Source organism: Gymnoscopelus braueri, assembly GCF_963280865.1.
Source record: "Gymnoscopelus braueri genome assembly, chromosome: 1".
In the NCBI taxonomy this organism is placed as follows: domain Eukaryota; kingdom Metazoa; phylum Chordata; class Actinopteri; order Myctophiformes; family Myctophidae; genus Gymnoscopelus; species Gymnoscopelus braueri.
The window spans coordinates 56,403,723-56,423,116 of NC_137603.1; the positions used below are offsets into that span (position 1 = coordinate 56,403,723).

General features: G+C 42.2%; 1 protein-coding gene across 1 annotated transcript in view; it reads left to right on the plus strand.

Moving 5' to 3' along the window:
- Positions 1–8,029: 8,029 nt before the first annotated feature.
- thsd4 (thrombospondin type 1 domain containing 4) overlaps positions 8,030–19,394 on the plus strand; it is a 108,688-nt gene continuing 97,323 nt past the window's right edge. The window contains exons 1-5 of the mRNA XM_080424977.1: positions 8,030–8,290; positions 10,055–10,112; positions 10,256–10,325; positions 16,509–16,951; positions 19,124–19,315. Coding sequence (XP_080281103.1) covers positions 10,084–10,112; positions 10,256–10,325; positions 16,509–16,951; positions 19,124–19,315 — 734 coding nt within the window. The 5' untranslated portion in view covers positions 8,030–8,290; positions 10,055–10,083. The remainder of the gene's footprint in view (positions 8,291–10,054; positions 10,113–10,255; positions 10,326–16,508; positions 16,952–19,123; positions 19,316–19,394) is intronic.

Below are 19,394 nucleotides of genomic sequence, written 5' to 3' on the forward strand. Positions count from 1 at the left end.
ATCATCAAGATCAGAGAACAAATACAGTAAGAGAAATGTCTGTTGGTATGAACTGTTTGATTAATTTGTTCAGTCCAAGACCATAGTATCATGTGACACTGTTCCCTGGAGATGCCTCAAAGAATAATCTCAGAAAACGGATCTATAAATGTTTTCTGTACACTTTAACATAATGGTGCTGTATTGCCAGTCAACACCTAATCTGTCATACCAACAGGAAGAAGTCTGTGTTTCCTGTGCTGACTGGTATGACTCTAGCATGCATTCTTTGATAATCCCAGTGATCTGAGGTTTTGGCATCCGTGCCATCTCCATAATGCCAGAACAAGCCACGTTTGTTTTCTCTATACTGTAACTCTGATAAATGTAGCTTTATGTTTCTATTGGCTTAAAAAATTATACGGCATGGACTGGACTGGTTGTTAAGGAAGATGCAGGGTGGTTCGCTCCCTCCAACAAAATGTCACGGCAAGTGACGGCACGCTTGGCTTGTGGGAGGAGTGAAAAAGATGGGGAGAAAGTGAAAGAGGGAGAATTAGTAAGGGGGGGAAAGGGAGAAAAGGGAAAAGAAAGGATTAGGATATTTTTTTTAAGTGCACGAGGGAGAGAGAGAATGAACTCAAACTTGTTAAGAAAGCGGAGTCAGAGATGCTGACACTGCAAAAACATTACCAGGGTTATCGCTAGTGTGATGGATCAGCACACTCTAGATGTAGCCATGTGTCTTGATCAGTGGTGGGAAAAGTACTCAAATGTTTTACTTAAGTAAAAGTATCAATACTGCAATGTAGAAGTACTCTGTTACGGGGGGCACGGCAGTCGGTAGCGCTGTCGCCTCACAGCTAGAAGGTCCTGGGTTCGATTCCCGCAGGGGACGCTGTGGGCGCTGGGGGCGTGTTCTCTCCTCCGCGTCATCAGTGCCCATACCCTAGGTGGGGTTGGCGAAAGGGCCTTTCTATGTGGAGTTTGCATGTTCTCCCCGTGTCTCCTAGGGTAGTTAATACCCTCACAACAACATGCAGTAATCCTGGTCACTATACTGCCTCCCCCTGGCCAGCCGGGGCGTCTGATGGAGGGGAAAGGGACTGGTTGGAATAACGTGTTCCTTCCACGCGCTACGTCCAACCAGGGAAACTCTCCCCTGTCTGGTGACAAGAAGGTCAGTTGGCTCTCATGCATTGAAGGAGGCATGATCTCGGCCCTGGCCTCCTAGGTTGGCAGAGGGAAGGTAGTGCCCAGGATTACATAGACAATTGGCACTGGGTGTAAAAAATAGGGTTACAAAAATCGTGGGTTAAAAATAAAAAAAAAGTACTCTGTTACAAGTAAAAGTCTGTAATTCAAAATTTACTTGAGTACAAGTTCAAAAGTAATGGTATCAAAATGTACTTTTAAGTACCAAAAGTAAAAGTACTAACATGTTTGAAAATAGCTGATCTACAAGCTCGCAACGCATCGTGACGCGTTGTGAGCTTGTAGATCGGCTATTTTCAAATAGCCTAGGTATAAAATATAGGGCTAAAGTGGTTAATGTATGTTTCATGATATCATAATTTCTAAAAAGTAACTAGTAACTAAAGTTGTCAAATAATTGTAGTGGAGTAAAAGCACTATATTTGCCTCTGAGATGTAGTGGAGTAGAAGTAAAAGTACTGAAAACTGGAAATACTCAAGTAAAGTAAAAATACATTAAAATTACAGTAGGCCTACAGAGTAAATGTACTTAGTTACTTTATACCACTTAGTTACATAACCAACTACAGTAAATCTGTTTGCCGTTATCCAAACAATATTTTTTCTGTATTAGGTATTACATTTTTTTTTTTTTAAGAAACGTTATGTGCTGTTAGCTGACACTGCTAAACCGTTATGACGTGACTAAAACATAGTCGTAAAATTGATCGACTGCTGTACACTGAGATCACTTTATCTATCTGATATTTGGAGTTCATAAGCCCCATGAAGCCAAATCTAAACGAGAGTTACTAAATCAAGATACACATGCTTTCTGAATGTCGTGTCATCTCCACAGCGATAATGATCGTGTGTGGATCGTTTTCAACCCTTGCCAGCAGAAGCCCAAGTAGGGGCTCGGTTTTTTGAAAAGCAAAGCACACTAAGTATGATCATTATTCTTGATATTCTGTGACCTTAGGAACCTCAGGCTATGGAGGTGCCACTGTCAGTGAGGAATCTCCCACATAATCCGCCAAAAGCCCTTATACTGGCGGAGAAGGAAAGCCCTGTATGGGGAGGTTGCTGCAGAGACTAAAGAAACAACAGTTCCTCGTGTGAATACAATGATTGGCTTAATTACAAAACACTATATATCCTTTTGGAGAATTCTTTATCACAGTACCCAGCACCTGACTCCCACAATACTTAAGACTTACCTCAGGCACTTACCACACCTTATGTCTTACCTCTGCAGGTAAGATATCCGGTACTATGTGTAAATATGTAGATCTTTTTTTTTTTGATGTCTCTTCCCCCCCGCCCCCCTTCTTCTTCTTCTTCTTCTCCCCTTTCTCTTGCAGAGAGCTGTAGAGCTTGCACAAAAACGAATTTCACCCACTGTTTTACCTATACCAAAAATGAGCTTGTAGATCTGCTTTTCTTTTTTTATCTTGAAAATCTGTGCAAATCTTTGAATATATATTTTTTTTAAAGCGAACATTTGTAACTCAAATCTTTGCTTCTGGGGGATTCTACAAATGTCTTCTAAATCCTAACAGTTTAAAAAAAAAAATTATATGGCTATAATCAGTGGTTCTCAAACTGTTTCATGTAAAGGACCCCCAAAATCATATGTATTTGGCCGCGGACCCCCATCTCAAAATATGTTGTTCCAGGGACCCCCAGAAGCAAAGATTTTAGTAAAAAATTGTCGCTTGAAAAATTTCACTGCCACAATTATTGCTGGCCGCGTTTGCCCACTGCCAGAGATTTTTCATTGAAAAAAAAAAGTACTCAGGAGCCGAGATACAGAATTTTTTAGTTTTAAGTTAACAAGGAAGTGGATGGGAGTGTAGATCTTTAAACAATCATATCTCCTTGGTCTTTGGTCAAATTTGAAAAAAAAACTAAAAAAAAAAAAAAAATTACGTTTTTTACGTCAGTGGCAGGATTGGTAAACGGGACAAATTACGTTTTTTACGTCAGTGGCAGTGAATGAGTTAATGTTCTAGATTTTTCAAAAATAGCAGATATACAAGCTCATAGCGCAGCACTCGGTGCCACGCTATGAGCTTGTATATCTGCTTGTATATCTGCTATTTTGATTTTGATTCTGACGACCAATAATAGACAACTAATAATGTTGGGTTCATCATTGTCAGTCATTTTGTAAACATAGCCTAGGTTTATAACCAGAAATAATACATCATGGTTGTATGTCTCCGCCAACCCGTTGCCGTTTACATCCTTGTCTTTCCAGTTTCATATACTGTGGTGAATGAAGACTTCAAAAGAATTAAATGCATGTGTCACGGTGCCTTGACCTTTGACCACCTACATTGAATCAGTTCATCCGTGAGTCCAAGTGGACGTTTTTGCCAAATGTCATGAAATTTCCTCAAGGCAGTCCCTGAAATATCACGCTCACAATGTTGGGACGTACGTACCGTACATACTGATGTAAGGACAGAGAGACGGACGTATGTATGGATGGATAGACAGACATCCCCAAAAACATAATGCCACCAGCCACGGCTGTCTGTCGGTAGAGGCATAAAAACACAGGCTCGGAATAATGGAACCCATAGGGTTTTAGGGGATTTTTAAACTCGAAGGCGGTGTGTTTACTGTTTTCAAAGGTCTCCGATCTATCTAAGGATTCAAACCCTCAACCCTTGGAAGCCAGAGTTTAGCTGATGGAATGTTCTAAGGTTTGGTCTAATCTTTGGTAAAGGAAGCCGGTGTCCTATAGTTTGGATGTACCGAACATGTGAAGTATAGGGACTGAAACCTTCTCTTTTTAGCCATCACCCCAAACAACCATGCCACCTGCATCTTGACCTCAGAGGGGTTCGGCCTCTATGTGTATTGATGGAACACACAGACAGCAGTGACATCTGCAGTATATTGTTTACTTCCCATAAAGTATAACACAATTGTGAGAACATTTAGATACTGTAAACAGATAAGTTTGTGTCACTGTCATAGTAATCCCTCTCGTGTATACTTTTATCTATTTAGACTCTCTGATATATAAATATTTGCTTGCACTGTGTGGAGGAGTTATCAGACAACCACATAGCAGAAGATAGTGTAGAGTTTATATGTGTGGGCGAATAATAACAAACTCGGCTGTGGGAATTTAAGCAAATGAGAGAGGAATAGAGTGTCACATCCGAGGCACCGGAGGCGATGTGTTTGTGTTCATTCATAGCTCTGCGGTCTGCCCATAGCTTTGTGTATGTGTCTGGGGACATGGCTGCCAATTCGTTCCACCTCACAGGGCAAACTATTACTTTCTCCTGGAATGAACCTCACACATTGTTTATTGTGAGTTGCACACTGCAAAAAATAGCCGCCCTAAAATCAGAATGAAACCTCTAACAAGCTTTAAAAATCTGTTAAAAAATAATCTGCCATTGGCATGAGACAGTTTCCGTTGCAATGGAATGGCAGCTGCAATTAAACAACAATATCTTCAGGAGTGCACTAGAATTAATTGATATAGCTTTGAGACAGTGAAAAAAATTGTGGAAATATATTGAATTACTGAAAACAATTGACATAATCTCAATCTCAACCCGAGCACATACTGTATGTTCACCTAACATAATTGAGGCACATATGTGAGACTTTTAGACAGGATAGGAAAAAAGATAATCATTTATTTTTGCAGTGTGCTGTATGTCCAATGGTGTGGAAATGCACATTTTTGTCCAATGACAGAGAGCTGCACAGCTCTTCTTTCCAGATCTTGTCTGGATGGGCCTTGGATGGGTCATCCGGAACGGCTGTTAATTAACAGAATTTTAATTGGAGGCTTGTTTGTCCATGACTGCCGTTTGGAAACACTGGGGTTAATAAGGACAAATGTCACAATCACTAAACTATAGGACTGTCACAGGTCTCTGGGGGCAACAACATAATATACTTTATTTGATGATGCAGGGCAAATGAAAATACTGGAAAATAGATATAGTATATCCACTGATGCCCAGGTGTCTCATCAGACAGACAGACAGACAGACAGTTTGGACATGTAAATGCATGTTAATGCACACCGTATTTGACAATATTCACTGAATGTACAAAACGTTAGGCTTACATTCCTAACAGGGTTTTTTTACGTCATGTCTGGGTTGTCTTGAAGCTTAAAAAGGTGCTTAGAAGTCCTTGAAGATGTCTGCTCTCCATCATCTACAACTGTTCATGACTTAAGTTGTCAGGATTTAACAGTTGGAAGGAATATGACATCATGGGATTTACTTTTCAGTCAAGAATGAATCAAGGTGGTGTATGTGTCACTAGTCATAGGCACATATAGTGCAATGGTAAGGTACAGAAATAATATAGAGATTGAGATAATAAGGTAATAAAGATAACACTCTGCTGACCCATCGATCAAGAGGGCCATGTAGTATAGGACCTCTGCCGTTTCTTGCATAAATCCATGATCATCTCCTTGGTTCAAGAAGAGGCAGTTTACTTGGGACCACTGCGACAGTTCTGCTGCCACCTTCCTCCATGTAGGCCCTCTTTGAGTCTTGCCATTATGTCTTCATTGTCTCCGCCAGGCTGGGTGGCCGAAGGCCCGAAAGGCCGAAGGTCGGAGACTATGTTTTCGTCCTTGTCCGTCTGTCCGTCCGTCCGTCCGTGTCTGTCTGTCCGTCTGTCCGTCTGTCCGTCTGTCCGTCTGTCCGTCTGCAAGCAGCGAATCTCCAGCATCGTTGGACTGATCGGCATAAAACTTTGTAGGCACACTCACTGCAGGCCAGAGCAGAACCTCTGCCACACATTTTTCTCATGGGCCTGTTATAGTGCCACCAAGAGGCACATTTTTGCTAAACACATTTTCTGATATTACAATGTCCATATGCCTATATATATATGGGCATATCAGGTTTGTTTATGGTTATGTCTTTGACATGCCTATATGGGTGTATCGGGTTTGTTTAGGGTTGTTTATGGTATGTCTGAGTCAGAGTGATGTGGCCATGGTCCTGGCTACTATGGGCTATTAATTTGAGAGTCCTTGACATGAAGATGTTGGAGAACCACTGATTTATAGAGCATCAAGCATGGTGGTGTCTGATCTTGTCATGCTCAATTACACACGTCTATTTGGGAATTTAACCTGGGATACCAAACCCCAGCTAATGACTGGAGAATGTAGGTGTAATTTGACCATACATTGTACATTCCGCTCATGTTGTCAGGTTGGTTATAACAAGCACTGCAGAATGAGCGCTTGAATGTAGTTTTAAGCCTTTATAAATGGTTATCCTCTGCTGCATGCCCATGCATTTGTTGCTGTTGCTATAAGGTCTGTGTGGGTATACGGCTATTGTCAATGGAAAGCCTGTGCAGCTTGCAGCAGCTCATGATATAGGCTGCATGTAACAGCATGCTTCATTCTGCTGTCATGGAGCATTGGTACCATTCCAGATCTCTGCATGCAGGGAGAGAGAGAGAGAGATGGTCATAATATTGACCACCCAGACGGAAGGGAAGGCATGTCTCTTTTAGTGGAGCGGGTGTGCAGATGTCTGAGAGAAGTGCAGAGTGCAACACCTGTGTGGCATTTGTCAGTGTGTTTTAAAAGCTCTCTCTCTCTCTCTCTCTCTCTCTCTCTCTCTCTCTCTCTCTCTCTCTCTCTCTCTCTCTCTCTCTCGCTCTCTCTCTCTCTCTCTTCTCTCCCTCTCTCTCATTCTCTCTATCTCTCTCTCCCTCTCTCTCTCCCTCTCTCTCATTCTCTCACTCTCCCCCTCTCACCCCCCTCTCTCTCTTTTTCTCCCTCCCCTTCTCTCTCTCGCCCCCTCTCTCTCTCTTTCTCTCCCTCTCTCTCATTCTCTCCGTCTCTCTCATTCTCGCCCCCTCCCTCTCTCTCTCTTTCTCTCCCTCCCTCTCTCTCTCTCTCTCTCGCCCCTCTCTCTCTCTTTCTCTCCCCCTCTCTCTCTCTCTCATTCTCATTCTCTCTCTCTCTCTCTCTCTCTCTCTCTCTCTCTCTCTCTCTCTCTCTCTCTCTCTCTCTCTCTCTCTCTCTCTCTCCCCCTCTCTCTCATTCTCTCGCTCTCCCCCTTTCGCCCCCCCTCTCTCTCTTTCTCTCCCTCCCTCTCTCTCTCGCCCCCCCCTCTTTCTTTCTCTCCCTTTCTCTCATTCTCTACCTCTCTCTCTCATTCTCTCTCCCTCCCCCTCTCTCGCCCCCTCTCTCTCTTTCTCTCCCTTTCTCTCATTATCTCCCTCTCTCTCTCATTCTCTCTCCCTCTCTCTCTCCCCATAGCTTTGCCACTTGACAGTATTTGTTTTATTTATTTTTCTCTTTCTTTCTTCAACTGTTTAGCCTACTGTAGTCTACTATAGTAGGCTACCTTTCCTTCCAATTTTGTAAACATTTCTTGAGTAAATTAAAGTATTTAAAATGTATAAAAAGCTCACAATGTGTCGCATTGCAACTCATTGTGAGCTTGTAGATCTTCTATTTTCAAATGGCCGAAATGTATTTGGCTGAAGTGGAAATGTATGTTTTGTAATAATAATCCAAATCTACAAAGTAACTAGTAAATACAGTTTTCAAATAATTGCAGTGGAGTAAAAGTATTTGCCTCTGAGATGGAGTAGAAGTATTTCAAGTATTGAAATTTTACACCACCGTGTATTATTATTATTATTATAATTTATTATAGTAGCCTACAACTCTCTTTTTCAGTGTACCAGCACACGCACGGCGCGCGCGCACGGGGGCGCATGCAGTGAGTGGCGCTGCTGTGCTGCATGCTTCCTAATGGCTCTGGGTCACTGTGCTGCCTGTCTGCTCTGTGCGTAAAACAGGGACCAGGGTTTAGGCTGTGGGACGGTGAGAGAGAACAGGACAGGACAACTAAAGGGACTTACAATGACCAGATGTCTACACAACATTGGAATATAACCTGGAAAAACGTCTGATACGGATTTATTCAACTTTACATGTATTTCAACTCCACGTGGATTTAATCGTGTGCTTTGGTTCACTTGGATTATTATCGACATATTATTATTCCACCCAGCAACACATAGGAGAACATTCACTGAGTTTGAAAATACACAGTGTTTCAGCTCAGCCGTCACTTGACGAAAGGTAAAGAATTATAGACATAGGCTATTTATTTTATGTTATTACTTTACAACTAAATAAAGTTATTGTGCAAGTGTAGACAGCTAGTGTGTGGGTAATTATATTTCATTTTATTACAACTAAATTAATTTTTTCTTCTCGTTTTGTTTTATTTATTTCACAGTAAAATTCAACATTAAGGCATTGTATGTTTTTGCAAAGTGTTTATTATTTATTATTCACCTCGTCAGTCCATCAAATGACTCACTATCAGTTGTTGAAATAGTGAATGTTCGACCTGCTGTTTTCAATCAGCAATAATGAGCTTTATTGTGGGGGAACGCTAGTCCTACAGAGGGAACGCTCTGGACCAGGGCTAGGTGAACGCAGGAGCAGTGGTGTAAAGTAACGAAGTACATTTACTCAAGTACTGTACTTCAGCCTACAATTTTGAGGTCCTTTTTTACTTTACTGGAGTAGTTCCAATTTTCAGTACTTTTACTACTCCTCTACATCTCAGAGGCAAATATTGTACTTTTACTCCACTACAATTATTTTAAAACGTTACTAGTTACTTTGTAGATTTTGATTATTATTACAAAACATGCATTAACCACTTCAGTCCTAATTTATAAATTTCGGCCATTTGAAAATAGCAGATCTACAAGCTCAACCTCATGGTGTGATGCATTGTTGTGAGCTTGTATGTATCTGCTGTTTTCAAAATATGTGTATACATTCATTGTGTACTTTTGAACATGCATACATGATTCATTTGACTTGTGAAATGGGACCTTCTGCATAATGAGTAGGCTACTCTCTACTTTTGGTACTTTAAGTACATTTTGATACCAATACTTCTGTACTTTTAAGTAAAGTAAGTACATTTTGAATTCCAGACTTTTACTACAAAGTATTTCTACATTGCAGTATTTATACTTTTACTTAAGTAAAACAAAATGTGAGTACTTTTTTTTCCACCACTGCACACAGCAGTGTGGTGTAGGCTAATAGAGTGAAAGTGTCTGCTTCACAGACTTCAGGGGGGGGGGGTCACTACAGAGCTCTTTCTAATTTTCCTCTTTCTATTATTATTTGACAATTTGGCCAATGTTTGACCAGTTTTGGGTCTTTTTTCAATTCTTTTTTGTTTCAGGTATTACCTTAAATTGTCACTTACTGTAATCTGGGGACCCCCCCCCCCCCCCCAAATCATGTGGGGAGCCCTCTCGGGGTCCCGACCCCCAGGTTGAGAACCACTGTCATAAGAGGGGTGTCACAGACTTCAGAGCTCTGTCTCATAAGGGGGGTGTCACATTTCAGCAGGGGGCATCGCTCATTAGGGACCAAGAGGTCAAGGGTCAAGTCACATGGTCAAGTGGGCAGCAGTCATTTCCCCCCCTCTTAGTCAGGGGTCTTTTAGGAGGAGACCCTTAGTCAGGGTTCTGTAGGATAGACCCAATGACAACGGATGTACAGGCTGCAACAGGCAGTTTTTAAAGGAGTAGTACTTTTTTTAAATCAATTACACACCCCATGAAGCCTTGAATTTTTGTCGCATTCCTAAGCCAATAATTTGATGATCAGCGGTCAGTTGGAGAGTAATTGAGTCTCCTCATCAATGTATTGGCTATAAGGAATGCGACCAAAACAAATCTCCATGAATTCAAGGCTTCATGGGGTTTGTAATTGATTGAAAATAAGTCATTTTTGGGGTGAGCTACTCCTTTAAAACCTCTTTGCTATCTAAATGCTGTGTTGATGATGCAAACCTCTCTCCTTGCACAGATACTCCCAACTGTAACAGTCACTACGCTATGAGCGAAGCCTGTGTTTGGATTCTGAGGTAAGCATGTGCATCATGACGTTTGTCCCTCTCTGTGTCTCTCTGTGTATATTCTTTAACGATAACATTATCAACTTTATATGAAAATGCATAAACAACTATACATAAAACTTCTCTAAACCAGCTGCATATTTTGTCTGCAGAGTTTCTCCACTTCTCCTGTTGCTCTGGGCCGACCCCCTGGTCTGCCAACTGTCCACAGACCACAGGAAGGTGAGCAGTTTTGTGTGTGTGTGTGTGTGTGTGTGTGTGTGTGTGTGTGTGTGTGTGTGTGTGTGTGTGTGTGTGTGTGTGTGTGTGTGTGTGTGTGTGTGTGTGTGTGTGTGTGTGTGTGTGTGTGTGTGTGTGTGTGTGTGTGTGTGTGTGTGTGTGTGTGTGTGTGTGTGTGTGTGTGCGCGCGCGTGCGCGACACTGCACGTGCGTGCATGTGTGTGGGCAGTGGTGGAAAGTAACTAAGAACTAGTACTCAAGTACTGTACTTCACTAAAGTAAAAGTACCTCAAAATTGTACTTGAGTATTTCCAATTTGCAATACTTTTACTTCTACTCCACTACATCTCAGTGGCAAATATTGTACTTTTACTCCACTACAATTATTTGCAAACTTTAGTTACTTTGTAGATTTTGATTATTATTACAAAACCACTTCAGCCCTATTTAAACTTTGGCAATTTGAAAATAGCCGATCTACAAGCTCATGCGTTGTGAGCTTGTAGATCAGCTATTTTCAAAGGATCTTTATGCATTTTATACTTTTGAAAACTTGTGAAATGGGACCTTCTGCATAACGAGTCCTTTACTTTTGGTACTTTAAGTACATTTTGAAAACCAATACTTTTACTTAAGTACATTTTGAGTTCCGGACTTTTACTTTGTAACAGAGTATTTCTACATGGCAGTATTGGTACTTTTACTTAAGTAAAACATCTTAGCACTTTTTCCACCACTGTGTGTGTGGGTGGTTGGTTAGCTGGGGAGGGAGAGAGAGAAAAGCTGTCTGCGTAGTAACACTCATGGAGTGTTTGACATCCCAAGGCTCACAGCGATAGATAGATAGATAGACCTCCCTGGACTGTTTGGAGGCGTGAGGAGTGAGGGGTCTCCTCTTCTAGCCCGTTCCAGGCCACGGTTGGCACAAGCTGCATGGAATGTGTGACTCTCCATATACAGGGTGCTGTGTATGGGGGGTCTTTAGCTGAGCTAATTGATGGCCCCCCTACGGCGGCAACATTTTGAAAAGTGCCAGCGCCATGTTTGTGAGGAATGACAACAATACATCGTTTATCGTTACTTCTACTCCACTACATCTCAGAGGCACATATTGTACTTTTACTACAATGCAATTATTTGAAAACTTTAGTTACTTTGTTGTAGATTTAGATTATTATTACAAAACATAAATTACCCACTTCAGCCCTACATACATTTCGCCCATTTGAAAATAGCAGATCTACAAGCTCACAATGCGTCGCATCGCGAGGCATTGTGAGCTTGTAGATCTGCTATTTTCAAAAGACATTAGACATTAGACATTTTATACATTTGAAAACTTGAGAAATGGGACATTCTGCATAATGAGTACTTTTACGTAGGTTAAGACTTTGACAGGGGCCAGTTTGGAATTGCAGCCTCCTGAAGGTGATTCTTTAGAGCAGTTTTGAAAGTGAGTAGGGTTTTACACTCCTTTACTCCTTTAGGTAGGGCATTCCACATTTTTGTTGTATAGCATGAGAAAGAGTTCAAGAGTACCAAGTTCATATACTTGGTACTTTAAGTATATTTTGATACCAATACCTTTGTACTTTTACTCAAGTAAATTTTGAATTCCGGATTTATACCTGTAACAGAGTACTTCTACATTTCAGTATTGATACTTTTACTTAAGTAAAAAACGTGAATACCTTTTCCACCACTGTCCAACTATAATCATCGAATCTGTCAGGGAAGCTGTCAGAACCTTCCCTAAAACATCCGGGACAACACTCCCAAACTGTTGGAACAAACTCCCCCATTTCAGTTAGAACTGCAATCTTCCGCCATAATCTGAATCACCTCTTCAGACTCCACCTTAGCCTGTACGTAGCACTTGCCCTAGCCTCGACGACCTTGTAGGCTTCTCCAAAGGTTAAAATGTAATATATCTGTCTGCATGTTATGTAGACAGATAACAGGTTAATGTGTTGTTGACCTGGTATCCTATAGTTCGTATTGTTTCAATGTACAGATTATTTATTCATTGATATTATACTGTTTGGACTGATGATAGGTTCTTGGTTTACCAATGATCCTAGATTACTATTTCTATGCGTTTGATGTATTACCTTTTGTCTACCTTGCTTACTGTAAAATCGCTCTCGATTATGCTGGATATAAATGCCTCAATTGTAAATGGAATTCATTCAGCCCATGTAAACATGCAGTCACCAGGGGGGGAAGAACGTCACCGGAGAGAGAGCAACCCGACCCGGGTGTAAATCTGTCCGCAACGTGAAAAGCCACGTTGATCACAGGAGGGGTCGTGCCAGCTGTCAGCAGAGCCCTGTCCTCCAAACCCCCCACCGTGCGGTGAAAGAAAGACCTGTGTCCAGGGAGTGTGTAGTGAAGAGTCCAAAGACAGACACAGAAACGATCATGGCCTAAGATGAATTTACTTGGAAAGGATCTAACTGACGGGGCCAAACCTGCCATTTTGTGCGGTTGGTACTGGGCAGTGTTGATTTTGTCATATTTTAGTCATGTGAAATGTTTTAGTAATAATAATCTTTATTTATATAGCACCTTTCATGACATAAATGCAGCTCAAAGTGCTTTACAGAGCAAGAAAAACAAAAAACAAAAAACAGAGCAAAAAACAAGAAAATAGAACAAAAAATCATGGCTAAAAATAAAAGGCAGTGAGTCGAGCAAAACAGTAAAGACATAAATAACAACACAAATATATAAGAAACAGAATCAACTAAAAGCAAGTGTGAAGAAATGAGTCTTGAGCTGTGCTTTAAAATTGTCTACAGAGGGTGCCTGTCTTCGGAGTAATGGGAGCTTATTCCAAGCCGTCGGCCCGTAGAAGCAGAATGCTGTATTCTTTATAAGACATTTCAGGCAAAACTTTAGTTTTTGTCTAGTTTTAATCGACTAGATATCATAAGATTATAGTCGACTAAATCTACAGTTGATTTAGTCTACTAAAATGTATTTTGGCGGTGCCGTGATGGCGTCGTAATGGCTGATTTTACACTTGGCTGCATGCTGAAAATAGCCGATCTACAAGCTCACAACGCATCGCAGCGCAACGCGTTGTAAGCTTGTAGATCGGCTATTTTCAGAGTGCAACACCCGAGTGCAACCAAACATAAAATGACTTGTCTTTTAGTTCTAGTGAATCTCTTCTCCACTTGTCCCTCACTAACATTTTAGTCTACTTTTTATTTGTTGACGAAATTGGCAGTATATTTACTCTTAGTTTTAGTCATCATAGCTTACCGGTAGTTTTTATTTAGTTTTCGTCAGTGAAAAAAGGTAGTCGACGAACATTTTTCGTCATAGTTTTAGTCGACGAAATCAACACTGGTACTGGGTGATTTGTGGGCTATAGGGCGTTCCGGGCTGGGGGGGGGGCATTATTTCTTGGAAGAGAGAATGCACAGTTAAATTGTTAATGTATCCATTTGTAACTCCCCAGAGTGTACAAAATGTAACCAAATGGACCCGGTGTCAGGTCCATTTGGCTACATTTGCACAACCTCTGAGTTAAATTAACACTGATGATTAATCGATTAAGACCAGGAAAGCATCTGTGTCATTTTAGATTTCTTTGGCTATTCAAAAATAGCAGATCTACAAGCTCATAGTGTGGTACCGAATGCCGTGCTAAGAGCTTCTGGATCTGCTATTTTTGAAAAATCGTGAAAAACCTTTGCTTCTGGGGGTCCCAGGAACAAAATATTTTGAGATGGGGGGGGGGGGGGGGGTCCGCGGCCAAATACATAATAATTCTGGGGGGTAACATACGTTTTTTCAATAAAAACAGTTAGGATTTAGAAGACGTTATGTAGAATTGGCCTCAGGTCTTAATGGATTAAGCTTTGTGGGTCTAGGTTGGGTTTGGTAATAGGTCTGTGGTTTCCACAGGGGTCCAGCTGTGTGACCCGGGACTGACCCCACCGGGAGATGACAGTGGCGTTGAGTTACAAAGGAAGAGGATAGTGTGTAGAGAGAGGGAGGAGTGTGTGGGGACGGTCTGAGGCCTCTCTCTCTCTGAATAGCTCAGTGCCGGACACTGACAGCAAGGAGATGCCAGCTGCCAACTAACTCCACACCCCTCCCTCCCTCCCCGGCGCTTCCGTATTCTCTTACCATTCGTTTAAAGTCCAAGGCAAGCTGAGCATTTTACTACGTCCCCCATGTGCTAGCGGAGCGGCGGGGAGGTCACGGTGAATGGAGACAAAGTGCTTCTTAAAGAGCAGGATTTCCATGGCAGCTCTGTGGGTTAAATATCCCCCGTCATGGCTGGCACACTGTTGACTGGTGGTTGCAGGGCTTGGCAGGCTCCTCAGACTAGAAAGAGCAGCGGTTGCTGTTAACCCATTCAGTCCAGGAACTTTATTTAATACTTTGGGCTATTCAAAAATAGCAGATATGCAAGCTCATAGCTCGTTGTAGATCTGCCAAAAATAAAAAAAATCGTGAAAATCATGGAATATATATATTTTTTTAAAGCGAACATTTGTAACTCAAATCTTTGCTTCTGGGGGGTCCCTGGAACAAAATATTTTGGGATGGAGGTCGGCGGCCAAATACATTACAATTTTGGGGGTCCTTGACATGAAAAAGTTTGAGCACCACTGATATTTTAGCAACATACGTTTTTCAGAAACCTGTTAAATAGCAGATCTACAAGCTTGTAGATCTGCTATTTTCGGTTATTCATTATTTTAAGATTAAAGACTTGAAGTGGTCCGTAAAGATTTGAAGTGGTCAAACTTAGCAATAGAATACATGTTCAGATTTTCCATAAACTCTAATGGTTCTCAGATGATGGATGGAATGGAAACGTTATTTCGGTTGATTATGAATAATACCAATTGGTATTGTATTTTATATCGTATCATTTTGAGCTTCAAGTGCTCTTTCACAAATCACACATTAGGACTTTGCCTGACAGAATGTTTCAGTTATGAGATTTTATTTTGCTTTAACCCATGCACACACGCACACACACACACGCGCACACACACACACACACACACACACACACACACACACACACACACACACACACACACACACGGATGGGGTCAACAGCAGGTAGCCAATAGGGGGACGGGCCACTCGCAGACACCCACTAATCAGCCAGATCGGAGCTTTCTAGGCATGAACAGAGGTCTGTTTCATAAACAGTGAGGGGGGCCAGGAGGCTCATGTTGACGGGAGATGAGGTCACTGACTTGAGGCGGAGTGGAAGGTGGGCCTCACTGAGAGAGCTCTTCCACCCGTCCCCCCCCATTGTTTCTGTGGCATTTCTACATTCTGGGTGTAGGGCTGTCATGATTACAAATTTAAGTTGATGATTAATTGTCACTCAAATAATTGCGATTAACGATTTAATTGTGTGTTTGTCATTGAACATTGGGCTGGGGGGGAGGGCATTATTTCACATTATGAATACACATTTTATTTCTGTTTGCCTTTTAGGCTTCATAATCAAGAATCTACAGGGCAGATATGACAAATAACTTAGATATACAAACAAATTATTGACATACTGTATTAGCAAAAATAGCTTCCAACGGGTCACAAAGTGACCCATTGTAAGCTTGTAGATCAGCTATTTCTGCTTTTTTTTAACACATTACCTGCCATTCACGGTTATATCCGTGAATTAAAAAATAAAAATAAAAATATGTATATAATTTTGGGGTGAAAATTGTCCAGAACCCAAGATAACGTGATCCGAAGATTTACTGCTCCATTCACTTCCTGGTTAACTTATTACTTTAGAATCCTGTATCTCGGCCTGTGTACTTTTTCTTTTTACTACGTATTTTAGGCGAAACATGCTATTTTCAACTGGGTATAACTCAGTGATGAGCAACCATCAGGGGATCGATCATACTGGAGATAAATATTCTGTGATTATTGAAAAATTAGTCAGAAGGCTTAAAAATGCTGGCAGAAGCTACTGTACCTGCCAGCATTAGAAAGCCACTGGCAGTGAATGTGTTAATATTTGAAACATTTTCAACATGGAAACGATTATGACAATCATGCAAAAAATAATTGCGATTTTCTGAAATAATTGCGATCAGACGATGATGTAATAAATGTGACGGGCCTATCTGTGTGTCCTGTGTACTTCACCTATAACCCCTGGGGTTCTGGTGTCTTCCTCTCACACAGGTTCCTCAGAGGGCAGCAGAGCCCCAGCAGGACTCACCAGCGGTGGGGCAGCATGGAGGAGGAGGAGGGGGGGTTCAGGGCTCCTGGGGCTCCTGGACCCCCTGGACGACCTGCTCGCGTACCTGCGGAGGAGGCGTGCAGGAGCAGAGCAGACCCTGCCTGCCCGCGTACACGGCGCCGTCCCTGTCCAACTACCCCTCTTCCTCCTCCAGGCCCGCGGCTGGCGGAGGCCTGCACCCCCCCCAGCAGCAGCATCCGGGGGGCCACCACGTGGTGTCAGCGCTGCGGCCTACGGTCCCTCTACACCGGGACGTGACCCATACGGTCCCTCTGCACCGGGACACGATGACCCATCATTCCAACGCCAGCAGCGCCGCCGGTCGTGGAGGAGAGCCGAGGAATCCTCCTCAGAGGGAGAGGGAGACTCAGCCCGCGGGGCGCAGGTTGGTACCACAACCACCACGTCACACAAAGTTAAGGGAGTTCACTCTAAAAAATTACTTATTTCTATCAATTTCACACCCCATGAAGCCTTGAGGGGTGTGCCGATTTCACGAAACGATACGATACGATATTGGGCTCACAACTTCGATACGATACGCACTTTTTTATTATGAAAATATATGGGGGAGAAAAAAAGCAAATGCAAGCAAATAATTCTGTTATTGCATTATTCAGACATGCAAACTTGTACCTTTTCAGCTACAATAGCCGCTTTGAATCCAAATAGGGCAATAGTGTGACACCTGACCCAAAAAAAAACATGTTGTCACCCTTTTCACCTCGGGCTGTTTGCATGCCTGATTATTATTATTGTAAAAAAAAAAAAACGTACCGCGATATATCACGGGACGATATATCGGCACACCCCTACTTGAATTCATGGAGATTTTTTTGTTTTTGTCGCATTCCTAAGCCAATAATTTGATTACCGTCTCCTACCGGCTAATGTATCCGGTAGGAGATACAAAGGAGACTCTTTGTGTCTCCTACCGGAAATACTAATAATTGATAGAAAATAAGTAATTTTTTGGGTGAACTATTCCTTTAATGAGTAATACTCTCGCATTCTTTAACCCATTCTATCTGGGAAGGGAATGCATCTGTCATTTTAAGATTTCTTTGGCTATTCAAAAATAGCAGATATACAAGCTCATAGTGCCGCGCTATGAGCTTGTAGATCTGCAAAAAAAGAATTAAATCGTGAAAATTTGTGCAAATCTTTAAATATATATTTTTTAAAGCAAACATTTGTAATTCAAATCTTTGCTTCTGGGGGGGGGGGGAGGGGGGTCCCTGGAACAAAATATTTTACAAATGTTCGCTTTAAAAAATATCTACTCAAAGAAAGAAATACATTTTCACGATTTAAAAAAAATAGCTATGAGCTTGTAGATCTGCTATTTTCGAATAGCCAAAGAAATCTTAAAATGACACACAGATGCGTTCCCGGTCTAAATGGATTAACGACCAGTGCCATTGGTGTGACCTTGATCAAGACACTTCGATGAAGTTGCGTGTCATATTGAGTCGCATTTGATTGTATGCAAAAGTGCAAACATTATCATTAGATTGATTGCTTAAAGGAAAATGTTCCATTTCAACTTTCAACAGGTTGTAGCATAGTATCACAAAACCACACCAACCCTTTTGCTACATAGTGTATCTTTTTTTTAAAGCTCCAAATCTAATTATCTTAATTGATCTCACAGTCACAATGTTGACATTTTTGCAATATCTTACACCCCCCCCCCTATCTGGGTTTGAATCTGAGAACTCTGTAGAGCGGCCTCTGCAACTGTGCTGCATGCTGAGTAGTCGTCTCTTCTAAAAAGTGACTATGAAAGTGCCTGGGGAGAACCTCTCTGTGGGCTATTTGACTGCCCTCCAGTGGAAACCCACTCTTTCATAGACGGAGTCAATGGCTCGGCTGGCAGCTTGGCAGGTCTGCCGCTTTGCTTCCTGTGCGCTTTAGCTAAGAAGCCCCTTAAACAAACAGCTTTGACAGCTGAGTAATGGGAGGTTGCGGGGAATACGTTTCAAGCGGCCAAAATAACAACAAAGGCTCCCAGCGTTGTGCCGCCAACGCCAAGGTCCCAGTGCTTCTCTTCTTGAGGAGTCGTGTGCATTTAAAGGAGTGGTCCGTTCCCCATGGTCCGCCCTTAACTTTTGCTTCAGTCAAGAGATGACATTTAGCTGAAGGGCTCTTTGCTTTTAATTTGTTTTCCCAGGAAAAGTTCACTGCAGCACAGGTGTGTTTTTTTATTTTTCTGCAGCGCCTTGCTTCACACTTATATAAAGTTACACACGCGTTCATACTCGACCCGAGAGCTGTCTCAATGCAACCATTATGTTCTAATTGTTCTACTGCCACTTAGTAGCTGTGTTAAAGTGACTTGGTATTACAGAGCCTTCACACATCGACAGTGCTGAGGGAGGGGAGCTAAGATCATTTTCTTTTACACCTGTAAACTTGTGATGTGACAATGAAGTTAAAGTTGAGTTCAGTTGAAGCTATCTTCGTTCTGACTTTCCCTGTCAATTTGGGGAATTTGACCTTCATCGTCCGACCCCGCCCAAGTCGTCCCATCTTCCATCGGCTTCATGTCTTTCAGGAGGGTGAGCCACATCACCCCGGGCCGGTACGGCTACGGGAGGATGCCTTACGTGGCTCCGCTGCAGACGGACACGGGTCAGCAGCAGAGCCCCGGCACGGCGGCGGCGACTTCCCACCGACAGAAGCGTTCCCCGGCCGCCGATCACTACCACCAGCACACCACTTCCAGAGCCCACCACGGTGCTCACAGGTAGGGCTGTGAATCGTCTGCTATCTCACGATTCGATTCCGATTCTTGGGGTCACGATTCAGTTTTTTTGCCGATTTTC